The sequence below is a fragment of the Camelus dromedarius genome, chromosome 29, assembly GCF_036321535.1.
Source record: "Camelus dromedarius isolate mCamDro1 chromosome 29, mCamDro1.pat, whole genome shotgun sequence".
Taxonomy (NCBI): domain Eukaryota; kingdom Metazoa; phylum Chordata; class Mammalia; order Artiodactyla; family Camelidae; genus Camelus; species Camelus dromedarius.
In genome coordinates, this window is record NC_087464.1 from 5,637,668 (window position 1) to 5,651,345 (window position 13,678).

General features: G+C 51.0%; 1 protein-coding gene and 1 non-coding gene across 3 annotated transcripts in view; both read left to right on the top strand.

Annotated features, from left to right (window-relative positions):
* The window catches only part of PCSK6 (proprotein convertase subtilisin/kexin type 6), a 167,736-nt gene that overhangs the window by 138,471 nt on the left and 15,587 nt on the right, over positions 1-13,678 (top strand). The window contains exons 14-16 of one of the 2 annotated variants that reach the window (XM_064480521.1): positions 7,126-7,305; positions 7,470-7,508; positions 12,552-12,654. In XM_064480521.1, coding sequence (XP_064336591.1) covers positions 7,126-7,305; positions 7,470-7,508; positions 12,552-12,654 — 322 coding nt within the window. The remainder of the gene's footprint in view (positions 1-7,125; positions 7,306-7,469; positions 7,509-12,551; positions 12,655-13,678) is intronic. The other variant, XM_064480522.1, reaches the window with a different exon arrangement.
* On the top strand, positions 4,577-4,649 carry TRNAD-AUC (transfer RNA aspartic acid (anticodon AUC)). Its single transcript has one exon. It is a non-coding gene; the product is annotated as a tRNA-Asp (tRNA).

Consider the following 13,678-nt stretch of genomic DNA (forward strand, 5'->3'; position numbering starts at 1 on the left):
GAGTATTTGTTTCTACACTTCACCCCCAAGAAATATTGGAGCTCAGGATTTGTAGATCTTTCTTCTGGCGCTGAAAATACCATCTTTAAAGGATTTTATGGCCACAAGATAAAGGGGAAGGTTCTCCCATCTGCCCAGTTGTATATCTAGCTCTGGAGGTGTGCGTGTGCCTCTATGTGTACAGGGCATATCCATCCTTCCTTTTCCTTGCCAGGCCACTTCCTGAATTCTCCTTATCTTCCCCCCTTTTGCTTTTTGTAATGTGGAGTTAAAGTGCATTTATAACCATGTGTTAAATGTATTGAGTCAAAGCTGATATTTCTGTGTGTGTGTGTCTAATATTTGATATAATGGCTGTATTGAAATATAATTCACATCCCATCAAATTCACCCTCTAAAAGTATCCTTGCATATTTTTATACACAGAGGGAGGTGAGCCTTTTTATTCCTTCCACTCAAACCGCCGCGTTAAACTTTGTGAACTCAAGTTCCCCAGACCTCAGGAGGGAAAAAAACCTCCACTGGAGTGTTAGGCTGTAACAGATTTCTTGATTTTCTGAGGCCTCTCTTTCTTTTCTGTGTTTCGACTAAAGAATTTCTCACTGCATGTTTTAAAGTGGGGATGGGGAGAGAATTAATAAATCCTTTAATTTTTTTATGGAGGGGGAGGCAATTCTGTTTATTTATTTACTTATTTATTATTTTTTTAATGGAGGTACTGAGGATTGAACCCAGGACCTTGTGCATGCTAAGCACACACTCTACCACTGAGCTGTACCCTCCCCTAATAAATCCTTTATTGTTGATAACTTCTCTTCTGGCCAAAGAAAACCCAGGAATTCAAAAGTAGTAACTCCGAGTCCTTAGTCTAACAAAACCTTTCCCCGTGTCTATCTGGTTTGTCTCTGATTGTGAATTTCCCTCTCAAGGATTTTTAAGACTTAATTCCAAATGCTGGGGAGAGAAGAGCTTTATTACCTCGGTCCTTTCCTGTTGGCAGATTCAACCTGAGCCTGCCCTTAAGTCTCGTTCTGTCTTCGAATAGGAGTAATCCTGTTTGTTCATTACGAATTCAATTCTTCGAGGAGAAATGCCGCACAGAGATAATGAATGAGGATAAAACCGTTTATTGGCAGCCTCAGAGGGCATTAGCAGCGGATTAGCCTCTGTCTCTCACAATCACAGTTGCCTGGGCTGTGCTTGTGACATTTCTTCTTTGGTCTTGGGAATCTGATGGAGAGAAAGCCAAAGCATTTGGATTTGGGCGTCTTTTAAGACCTCTTCCTGGAAATTAAGGAATTAATGGTGCTAGTTGGGTTTTGGTAAGGGTAAACTGGACCAGGCATGCCGACTCTCTTGACTAATAAACAGCACACGCTCGTTAAATGCTTTGTCCAAAGCAGACCCACATCCTAAAGTCCCCTCACCTCCCGATGGCAGTTCTGTTGAGTGTGGACTGGTCTCTGGTCTGGTGTCTCCATGAATGTGTTCTTCTTCCTTGGTTCATCCACACTCACATGTCTCATCTCCCCAAAGCGAGGGCAGACTCTGGGCATGGTGGGCATGGGGGACGCGGGCATGGGGGACTCAGGGGACCTGATCTCAGCTGGGGCTGGATACTCTGGGTGGTGGCTTACCATGAGGAAAGGATGACACTGAAGACTAGAGCTCAGAGCTGCACATGCCTGTGTGTCTCTGCCTTCGTCTGTGATGCCAAGTCACTGAGATCTGACCCCTCTGACTCACTCCAGCTGGTTCTGCACCACTGGACGGGATCGGGGTGGGGCGAGGAACTGTAGACCAGGTGCAGTTCTTCCAAGGGAACTTAGTGGCGTGTCCCAGGTGCTCTGTGGTCTCACCTGGTTGTTTTTTTGTTTTTTTAAAATTTTTTTTCTGGAAGTGTAATTGATTTACAGTGTTAGTTTCAGGTGTACAGCAAAGTGATTCAGTAATACATGCACATACATATGTATTTTGTTTTCAGATTCTTTTCTATTATATGTTATTACCAGAAATTGAATAGCTATATAACAAGTTTCTACTGTACAGCACAGGGAACTATATTCAATATTTTGTAATAGCCTATAATGAAAAAGAGTATGAAAAGGAATATATGTAAATATACGTATAACTAAAACATTGTGCTATACAGAAATTGACACAACATTGTAAACTGACTATACTTCAATTAAACCCCCCCCCAAAAAAAAAAAAAGAAATTGAATATCACCTGACTGTTTTTGAATCGAGCTACATGAGATGCTAAACCCCGTGGAGAGGTCATTTGACTTCTTAACATTATGTATCAAGGGCCTTAACAATGTCTTACTCTCTTTGGGGAACCTACCTGGAGAGAGCAGTTCAGATAGAGCAAGGGAGATTCCTGGCAAGTTCGTGCATGAAAGCAAAAAGGAAAAGGAAACTGGAATGCATGTCCTAGTACAACCCTGTCCTGAGAGATTGGCTACATAAATGCTTATATTCATGTGGTAAAATAACTTGCTGTCAAAAAAATTATATTTCTGGGGAGGATATAGCTCAGTGGTAGAGCGCGTGCTTAGCAAGCATGACGTCTTGGGTTCGATCCCCAGTACTTCCATTAAAATAAATAAATAAGACAAATAAACCTAATTAACCCCAACCATAAAAAAAAAAAAACAAAACCTTAAACAGAGAATTGCACTTCAAATTATATCATCCAGTGTAATAATACTTATTTTCATGTCTTACGAAGGCAGAAAAGACAGAAGGCAGGAAAAACAGACTCCTTTGGTACAAGTAAATGAGCATGTTGGAGGGGAGGGTATAGCTTAGTGGTAGAGTGCATGCCTAGATGCACAATCTGGTTCAATCCTCAGTACTGCCATTAGAATAAATAAAATTTTTTAAAAGCCTAATTACCCCCCCCCAAAATAAAATAGATAAAAAGTTTTAAAAAGCATGTTCACCTTTAAGTAAAAGAAAAAGGAAGGAAATGTCTCCAAAATCCCTGCTGTCTAAACCTTCCCCTCAGGTCAGGTTTTCCACTTAGAACCTTCTAGGAGAGGGGAGGGCTCCTTCTGGGGCCGCCTCTACCTGCCTGCTCCCTTTTCTGTGCCCCTAACTCACCAGCACAGCGCCTGGTCCCTCCTAGACTCTCCTGAATATCTCTTGCCAATGAAGAAAAGGACCAGAAGTTTAAACCAAGTGTGAGCAAAACACCTTCTTGTTCACTTGTGTTTAATGCAGACATGGCCAAGGTGCACTTTTCTGCGTCTTTGAAGAAGCCTCATCACTTGCTCCCAGCAAATATTTCTGGTACATTTCTGAGTTTCTAAATTGCTTCAATTTTATCACATCAGAAAGCTGTCAAGCTCTTAATCATCAGAAAAGATGCTCAGCATCTCATGTCAGGAAGAGAAGTGCAAGGTGAATGCCTCTGAGGTAACAGATCATCCATCCAAGGCTGTAGGGAGGTGGGCGTGTTGATGTGTTGCTTTGTAGGGCTGTGAAGCGATCTCACCCCGTGGAGGACAATTTGGCGATGTCTATCAAAATAACAAATCACGTTCTTTTTGACAAGGAGTATAGACTACAGATGTGCTTACATATGAAATGATCCGCTCACTAGATTTAAAATGCCCTATGTAGCAGCTCCTATATGACAGGCACTGTTCTAAGTGTCCTACCAGCATTAAAGCCATTTAATTTGCCAAGCAACTCTATGAGGTTGATGACATTGCTGTTATTATTATCCTTGCTTTACAGACTAGGAAACTGAAAAACAGGTTAAGTCACATGCCCAAGGCCACACAGCTCATCGGTGGCGGAGCCAGGAGTCAAACCAGACCATGCAGCTCCAGGGTCCTTGCTCTGCCAACCTCAATAGGTTCCTCCAAATGGGAACAGGGTTAGAGCCCTGTTTGTAATTGCACACCTTTGGAAACAACCTAAATGCTGGTCAGGATGGGGAGTGTGAAGTCAATGATGCCACACCTCTCTGATGCAGGGGTGGAAAGATCACCAAGATGCATCTTGGTGGGAGGAGCAAGGGGCAGAAGGTGTTACCAGGTGTGTTGATAAAGAGGGTGGGGCAGAGTGCGTGTGCAGTTTGCTCGGATAAGAATAAATACCTCTGGAAGGATGCACGAGACATGGGCAACCAGGATGCCCATGAGGAGGGTGGCAGTGGCCAGAGAATGGGGTCTTTTGTACTCTCAGATTTTGAGCCATTCATAATTGTTATTTATTTGGAAATGTAAATCAAAACCCTGAGTACCACAGCTTTTCCCTGTTTTTCTCCTTGACGGATAAGCACGTTGTTTATAGATTTTAAATTCAACTTAATCTTAAAAATTCACTTATATGAAGGGTAATCTATGCTATGGTTTATTTAAAAAATCAAACAGGGAGGGTAGAGCTCTGTAGAGTGTGTGCTTCACATGCACGAGTTCAATCCCCAGTACCTCCTCTAAAAATAAATAAATAAAAACCTAATTACCTCTCCCCAAAAAATAAATTAAAAAAATTTTAAGTGTCAAATTGTAAAAAACAAAAACAAAAACGAAAAAAAAACCTCAAAACAATTTTTTAAAGGGGAGGGTAAAGCTCAGTGGTAGAGCACATGCTTATCATGCATGAGGTCCTGGGTTCAATCCCCAGTACCTCCATTTAAAAAAAAAACAAAAACCTAAAAATTTCAAACAATATAAATGAAATCCTTCTTCCATTCCTGAACCCCAGCCTCCCCTCCCAGCCCCGTCCTGCCAGACAGCTCCGACTGCTGGTTTCTTGGATTTTTTTTTTTTTTTTACTTTTCAGTTTTTTTGAGATATCATGGACACACAGCACTGGTAAGAGTAGGGTCCGCAGCATGATGACTTACGTATATTGTGAAATGATCACCGCAACCAGTTTCGTTAACGTCCATGATCTCATATAGGCACACGCACAAAAAGAAAAAAAAGACAAAACGGGTTTTCCCCTTGTGATGAGAACTCTTAGATCTGCTCTCTTGGTTTCTCGGAATTCTCTCTCCTTACCTTCACTCAGGGTGCGTGTTGATACTGGGCTGGGAGCAGCCCTTCTTGTTTGTCCTACCAAAACTGTATCTGAAAATAAGCATCTAATTTTAGTGACTTGGCCTTCGGTGGGTGTTTTTGGAGACCTCGTAGAGGGCTGAACGAAATCCCAACTCAAATTACACAGCGCAGAGCCCTTGTTCCCTGGTGTGTCATCATTATGTCCCACCGTAATCACAGTTCATCACTCAGCAGTTAAAATGCCCAGATCCCTTTGTGGTTTTGAAGTGTAGCTTCAGTTTGATCCTGAGGAGCTGAGGACGGATGAGGGTGCTAGCCAGGCACTGTGTTTTCTGCACCCGTGTGAAGTCCTTCTTGTGTCATGAACTGAGCAGCCCAGGCTTGGACCGCGTTAGGGGAACAGCCACGGGGGGGCTGAGGGAACCAGGCCTTTTGGAAGACCGTGCTCTGGGAGGTTTTTTTCGAGCCAAAGGACCTACATCCTTCAATCCTGGCCGAGCCAGGAGAGGCCCAGGCGATACAGGACCTGATCTGGGGGCTTTGGGGGCTGCAGGCTTTCAGGACCTGGGACCTTAGTTGGGGGAGAGGGTACAGCTCAGTGGTAGCATGCATGTTTAGCATGCACGGGGGCCGGGTTCAATCCCCAGTACCTCCATTAAAAAAAAAACCAAAACTCTAATTATCTCCCTCTACAAAAAAAAAAAAGAGAATTGTAGTCAAATGCTGTTTAGAGCAGCATCGGAGTTGGCCAGATAAGCTGCCAGCCTGTCCTGCCTTGTCCTCCACGCACCCACCTGGGATGGGGTGGCTCAAAACCCCGGGCTTGTGGGGTATAGGGACAAGCAGAACCTCCCCCTGTTTCTGTACTAGGATTTAGGGAGCCTGAGATACTCCTGGAATTGGAACGAAAGACAAAGTTATATGGTAGAGCTGCTCACATTGCAAAAAAATGGTCTATAGACAGAGAGCTAAAGACAGACGGTGTTCCATTTAGCAGAGTGCAGCGGTGTGAGCAGAAGTGACATTAAAATCCAAACAAATAGCAAGGAATCAGAGCCACCATTCCCGCTGCCTACAGCAGCCTGATAACAGAAAGTGCAGAGGATGTGAAGCTGTGGAGATAAGTCCCATGCTCCGGGCCGAGGGTTCTCCCGGTGGCTCACAGCTGCCTGCCTCTTCTCAGTAAACGCTGAGGGGCTGGGGCGGCGCATCCCCAGGCAGGTGACACTGGACCAGGCCCCTCACCTGCCCGAGCGTGACGACAGTGACCTCCCCGGCACGGTCACAGTGCCGGATGCTGGCCACAGCACGGTAGGAGAGGGCAGCCCGGACCGTGGCTCTGAGAAGCCCTCTTGTGTGTGTCTCATTACACCCTGGCCCCACCTGGACACTGAAGGCCAGGTCCCCACTTCTCTTTACACCAGGAGACCCAGCAGCCTGGGCCACTGTTCCCACGTGGAGGTGGTTGGAGTCGGGGGTCCCTGCTTACCACCCCTTCATGCTTGTCTGGGTGCTGTCCCCCCACACCTGTCCCTCATTCCCTCACCCTTGGTCCACCGTCCGTGCCATTCATCCTCCTGTTTTCGAGGCTGCCATCCCTACCCGTGGCCTCGGCAGACATTTGAGTTTGTCTGCCCTCCTCCCCCAAACTTGCCCGCCTGCCTGGGCTAACTCAGAAGGAAAGAGCCCAAGGCCAGTCTTCCTGGGACCCAGTCTGGAGGCTCAGAATAGCAGGTTTAACCTGCTTGTCACATTTGGAGCTCATCAGACAAGGCTCTGGGCCAGGCCAGGTCCACCCACTGGAGGTTCCAAGAGGAAGAGGAGGCTGAGCGTGAGGGTGAAGGCCAACTGGGGGAGGCTGCAGTGAAACCCGGGGGCCCAGATTGTGGCCTGGGCAGAAGGTGCGTCCCCAGGTGACTAGGAAGTGACAGTGGGGTCCCCCAGCCCCGCTGTGGGAGCAGGGCTGGGGGACCTGAGCAGGCAGTGCCTGGCACTTATGTGGGTGACAGAGACCCCTGCCAGGCTGAGGGGCCGGGGGCCATCGAGTGCTTCCCAAGGGAGGGTCATCTTGATTCTCAGGCGACTCTGGTGTGGCGCCTTCCAGGGAAACTGAAGGAGTGGAGCCTCGTCTTGTACGGCACGGCCGAGCACCCCTACAACACCTTCAGCTCCCATCAGTCGCGCTCGCGGATGCTGGAGCTCTCGGCCCCCGAGCTGGAGCCACCCAAGGCCGCCCTGTCACCCTCCCAGCCCGACATCCTGGAGGACGACGAGGACTACACAGGTATGAACCTGACGCCAGAGGAGACGGCTCGCCTGGCGAGTTCTGGTTTCCCAGTGCAGCTCTCCAGATGCGGGGCTGTGCCTGGCAGGAGGCGGGGGTGAGGACTGGAGGTCTCCCTCCCTGCCTGGAAGTCGTAATAATGATGGTGATTTGCACCCACACAGCTCCTCCCACCCACGGGTCTCCTAATATTTTACAGACCAGTAAGTATGCTTCAGACCAGTAAGTACTCTTCCGCCTGCCCAGGCCGGGAAATCGAGGTTCCATATGCCCAACCAGAACTGGGGATGTGCCCCCTGGTGGATGAGACCCCCTGCTTCTCAGGGACCCCCTGAGTCTCATGTCTCAGCCTCCTGACTCTCTCTCAAGTCCACCCACTTTCAGTCCTTGTGGCCAGGTCGTGGGATGGACCAGGGTCCTGACAGGAGCCCAGGACGGTTGGGTTAATGAGCAGAGCTGGGAAAGGAGCTGGCCGTGGAGGTCTTGGCCAGGCGGTGGAGGTCTTAGCTGAAAACCCAGGAAAGGGACTCGAGATGGACATCAGTGGATACTGATGTGACACAAAACAGCTGAGGAATCTCGCCGGAGGTCAAGCTGCCTCATCGCAAATCGGAGAGCCAGGGCGGTGCGAGAAGGCACGTTCCTGGCCGCTGGGCTGGGGCAGTCTTGATTAGCACGCTCGGTAGAAAGCGGTTCCTTTCCCCACCGAACCGTCCTGGTGATTTGTGAGAAACGGAGCCTTTCTGGTTGGGCATATTTTCCTTAGCTAAATATTACGGCTGTGTGATTCGTGACGGATGGTATCTAAGAATATTGATGCTTTGAGTTATCGAATAGCTTCTGGAACCAAAAAAAGGAACAAAATGGGGAATTCCACCAATACATCTCAGGCATAAATTATGGCCAATTCAATTTCAAATTTCTCCTACCAGCCCTTTAAAATGGAGCATTGAATTATGTATGGACTAATCTGCTCTGTGGCCCCCCCGGTGATTCATAAACTGCGGCAAGATTCAGTAATTATTAATAAAAGACTGATTTTTTTCCCCCTTAAAATCTGCTACTGACTAACCTCACCCTCTCTTGGAATTTCACCGTAAGACTGTTCTGCAGCTCAGGCCGTTCAGTCCTTCCTGAGCACAGCCTGGATGGTTAGGGGCTGTCTCTCTGGGATTAGGATGTGTTCCTGGTGTTGGAGGAAGGTCTTGGGGGCCAGTGGGATGGGAGCACCAGTAACAGCAGGAAAAGCCAGAGGCGGGCGAGAGCAGAAGGCCGCCATGCGTGGAGGGCATGCAGGGGGGTGTCGGGGGGAAGTCACGTTGGACCCGTCAGGAGTGGAGCACCCACGTGTAGAGCCCAGAGGTGATGGGCAGAGGGGATTTTGACACGGGGCGATGGTGATTAACTTTCTGTAGGGCTTCAGCACACAGCCGAGGGGGCCAGGGCAGGAGCTTGTGGACTGACTGTGTGGCCAGGAGGCTTCTGGAGAACTTGGAGGGCTGGTCACGGGCAGACGGTGCACGGTGGGGGGGCAGCCCCAGGGTCCAGCAGCAGGGGTGCCCAGCTGCCCTGCCATGGGGGCAGAGAGCTCTCCTTGGGACAAGGAGTAAAGGGGAGGAGGGGAGCAGGTGGGCAGGGCTTGTGGCAGGGAGGGCATTAGGAGAGCTGCCCTGTGAAGAGGGCAGCCGTGAGGTGGACGGGAGGTGGGGTGCTCTTGTCTCATGTGGCTCCCTGGGAAGGGGGCAGAGCTATTGCCCAGGCAGAGGAAGGTGGGAGGCCCAGGCACTGGTGGAGTCCAGGGTTCCTGAAGGTAACGAGGGTGTGGAAACCCAGCCTCAGGGGGAATCTAAGAGATCAGGAGGACTTGGGGGTCCTGGAGGAAGGGCAGGCCAGGTGAGGTGCCAGTGGCTGAGGTACCAAAGATGGGGCTTTGCAGTGACAGCCAGTTTGCTGGGGCTGAAGAAACATGGGGGCCAATGGCCAGCATGGGGTGGCTGAGACTGAGACCCCCAGGGATTCACCTGGGATGGCTGGTTGCAGGGCAGGTCTGGGGCATCCCCAGGGATGGATCCCAGGACTGGGAAGCTGCACTTGGAGGACTGCCCTGGGTGATCTGATGTTGGGGAGCAGAGGAGTTGCCTGATGGTGGAAGCAGGGTGAGAGAGCATCCATGAGGGAAGGAGAACGGAGGCAGCCGGGACTTCAGGAAAGGAGGACACACAGGCTGAGGACAGGGTGGGCAGTCACGCAGGACTGTGAGAGGATCCAGAGCCCGGGCAGCCTAGGCGTGGACACTTGGCCCAGGACAGCGCGACGGTGCAGGGGCTGATTCCCCAGGACGCACGGTGTGTGCAGTGCAGGGCTGTGTCAGTCACAGGCTCACGGCATGTCAGCACCCACTCAACAGACGGGCTGAAGCTTCAAAGAACATGCCATGGTCCCCAAGAAAGAGAGCAGACCTGCAAGGAGGGGTCTCTGTGCAGTCAGACTGATACTTACTGAGCCTTGCTGCTCCTTCAGGCATTGGTCTGAGCACAGAATAAAACCCATTGGGAGACCCCCCCAACACCCCGCCAGTTGCTTCCTAACCTTTGTTTATGTATGTTTTTCATCCTGGATTTGCTCCACCCTTGACGGGAGAGTTGTCAATAAGCCCTTGTTGGTCTGACACCCTGCAGAGGGGAGTCAGCTGTTAGGCAGCCGGTTCAGCACAAGAATCGCGCTTCCCTGGGAGCTGGAGCCCCGGGAAGTGAGGCCAGAAGGCAGTGGGTCTTTGAGGAACGTTCAGGCCAATTGTGCCAAGAGGAAAAGTAGACAGAAGTACAAACTGCAACACAAATAACGTCCACTCGCCTGGAGAGTGAGTCATAGCCGTGCTGACACCCACAGGCAGCCTTGGGAATGATGGAAAGTTTGGGATCAGACTGCCAACTGGGTGGATTTCATTCAAGAATGTTTCCTGGAAGAGAATAGTCTTGCTGCTGGGCTTTTCGAGATAATTCTAGTAGACAGCTGTACTGAGGAGGATGCGTACAGATACTTACCGAAGCATTCCAAGTGGGTGGCGTCTCACCGAGCTCTCCGGCAGGGAGGGGTGGGGGTGTGGGGCGGCTGGACCAGGGCAGTTACCAGGATGCCCTGTCTGCCTTCTGCCGCCTGGTTGTTGGGTGGACCCTGGCCTTGCACGGGGCTCCACACCGGGTTCGTGATTTACCTCTCCAGCGCAGAGAGGCCCGGGAAGGACGGGGCTCGGTCAAAGTCCACTCACCATGAACCAGTGGCCAGAAGCACTGCTCTGGGTCTTCCTCGAGGCCTTCCCTGTCCTGGGACACTGGAGAACACTTGTGGACAGGAGGGCACCCACCCCTCCCCAGTTTCCACCCTTCCATCCGTTCACTCACCCTTGGCCACTCACAGATACATTTATGGAGCACCTTCCTGTGCCAAACACCCTCCAGGTGCTGAGGCTTTGGCAGTGAATACACTACACCAACTCCTGCCCTCGAGGTGCTTTCTCTTGCCTGCCAGGGAGGAGTGAGGAACGTGGTCTGTCTCCCCCGTCCTTAACTCACTGAGGAGACTCTTCACCTTCTCAAGTGAGATAGCCCTGCCTTGGGGAGAGGTGGCTGCAGGGGACAGCGGGGACGTTGGGCCAGCCAGGCAGGAAGGCTGGACCTGGGAGCCAAGCTCCTGGTCTTCAGTGCATGTGGCCCCGTGAAGCAAGGGTTTCCAAGGACATCTCCACCAACGGTGGGGGACAAGGTGGGCAAGACCCAAGCGAAGGAGAATTGACAGCAAAACCGCACACCGGTCTGGGGCTAGGGAGGGGTGGGGGTTGGGCGTGGTGGGCCTGGTGCTGGAGGGTGACCTCCAGCGAGCGCCCTCCCCACTCCAGACTGGGAGAAGCGGTCTAGTGTATCCCCAGGGACGGACACGGCTTTGAAAGGGGTTCATGGCCAGACCCACAATGAAAACTTTGGAAATACCAACAACACTAAACCTTCGGGGAGGGAAGCAAAATACAGCGGGTCTAACACTGGGAGGGTCTGGAGGCACTTTAAAGACGAATGAAGAGGGCTTTGTGTGGCTCAGCAAAGACCCATTGTGGGCAGAGAAAATGGGGACTTTTGTTTTTCCCTTGCGTCCCCATGAAATGCTGGTGGCCAGCAAATCACCTCCTCTTTGCTTCTGAACTCACTCCCCACCCCCTCCAATAACTCAAACCTTGTAGAAAAGGTGTTTTTTTCTTCCAAAGACTTGAAAGCATTTCTAATGCCACCACAGGGACCCTGCCCAACCTGCGGAGGTTTTCTGGAGCCGTTTCCCTATGGAAGAGCGGGGAGGGAGGACGGGGCAGGTGGGGGTCCCACCACCCCGCCGGCTCTGGCCCGCCACGGCCACAGTCACATTCTTCAGGCTGGGAGAGAGGGACACCTATGGACAGGACTACCCTGGCCTAGGGCTGATAGCCAGTCAAACTGGGCTCCTCCCGGTGGCACATAGAGAGGGGGCACCTAGATGGGGGTGGAGGGCTTGCTAAGGTCCCCAAGCTCTCTGGACTTTTCTCCGTCACTTTGCCAACAGCACACAGGCTCCTAGAGGTGGAATTTGAGGATTGAGGGAAGACAGAGGTAGCCCACATCCCCCTAGACCCTCCTGGGACAGCCACACCGGCGGTGCGGGGGGCGGTCTTGAGCACATGGGAACCCACCTAGCTCCACCGCCGCGTGCAGGGAGTGTAGCAGGTTTCTCTCCCAGCCTCTCCTGCTTAACTGTCATCACTGCTTGGCTGCTGCTTCCCTAATGCCCTGCAGCCTGTGGTGCCCAATAGTGCATTGCTGCATCCTTCAGAGAAATCAGAATTGGCCGCTGGTCTAGCATCATGACTCTGATGCCGGTGGGGGTGGGGAGACACTGACTAAGGCTGCCCCCTGACCCTCCAGCCCCCGTCCCAGCCTCTTCTCTAGAATCTCACAGTGCCCGTCTCTTCCGGGATTGGGGTCCCCACCCGCTGCTGGCTGCTCTTGTTCCTGGGCCATCCCTGACTGGAGTCATCAGACTCTCTGACCCCAGATCCCTGAGTAAGGGCTGGATGCCCGAGGGGGTGGGTGCTCTGGCCCTGAGGCCTGGCCATTGGCCCCAGCAGGGCCCTACCAGGGTTTGAGACCCGGACACAGGGTCCTAGGGGACTGGATGTGATTGAGAAGGCATCTCTATGGGTGAAAGGAAATGCTTGTTTCTTTAAGGTGTGTGCCACCCAGAGTGTGGGAACAAAGGCTGTGATGGCCCCAATGCTGACCAGTGTTTGAACTGTGTCCACTTCAGCCTGGGGAGCATCAAGACCAGCAGGTAAGGGGGCTGGGCAGCCCCTGCATGTCCTGGAGACCCTCGGCATGCAATGGAGGTGCCTGTCCTGAGCTGCATTCTTCGCCCACTCCCCACCCCCAACCCTGGCCTGCTGCCCTCCTGAGAAATTAATTCACCCTCCTAGAAAGGAGATCACGTTGGGGTTCACGGCTTCGAAACTGTAGGTGTTAGTAACCTCTCATTCTCAGCACACACATAATTCATGACCACGTCAGAGAAATCAGAGGCTGTGGCACCATGGTGTCCATACTGCTAAACTTTTTTCTCCATTTTGTTAAACAAAAATGGGTCACGTTGAGGGAGAGGGAAATCGCTCAGTGGTGGAGCGCATGCTTAGCATGCATGAGGTCCTGGTTTCAATCCCCAGTCCCTCCTTTAAATAAAAAAAAATTAAAAAATAAATAAATAAATAAATAAATAAATAAATAAATAAATAAATAAATAAATAAATAAATAAATAAATAAATAAAAACTTAAGGAAAAAAAGGTCATATTGAGCATGCCAACCACTAGGGAATGACAGAAAAATGTCATTTTAAGGGCCAATGCTGTTCTGAAGGTCAGCGCAGCTGGCTTTGAACCAGGAGGCCCCGTCCCTGCGTGCCCAGGCCGGGGTGCGGCTGTGACTCCAACTGCCCCGGGGTCTTGGAGGCAGAGACATGGCCTCACTCACCCCATGCTGTGCAGAGGCCCTCGTGCTGCTGGCTGGACTCCCAGCCTTGGAGACCCGCCCACTCCCCATGGGCAGCCAGTGTGGTTTTGCTGGAGCTAAAACTTCCAAAAGTCAGACAGCATCATCGTGTTACTAATGGAAGCCAAGCCCAGCCTGTGTGCCCCTCCCCTGCCCCCTCCCGTCCCCTGAGAAAACTCCTAAAGGAAGGAATTCCCAGGTTCTTTTTTTTTTTTTTTTTTTTTTTTGGTGGTGGTGGAATGTAATTAAGTTTATTCATTTATTTGTTAATGGAGGTGCTGGGATTGAACCCAGGACCTCGTGCTTGCTAAGTGC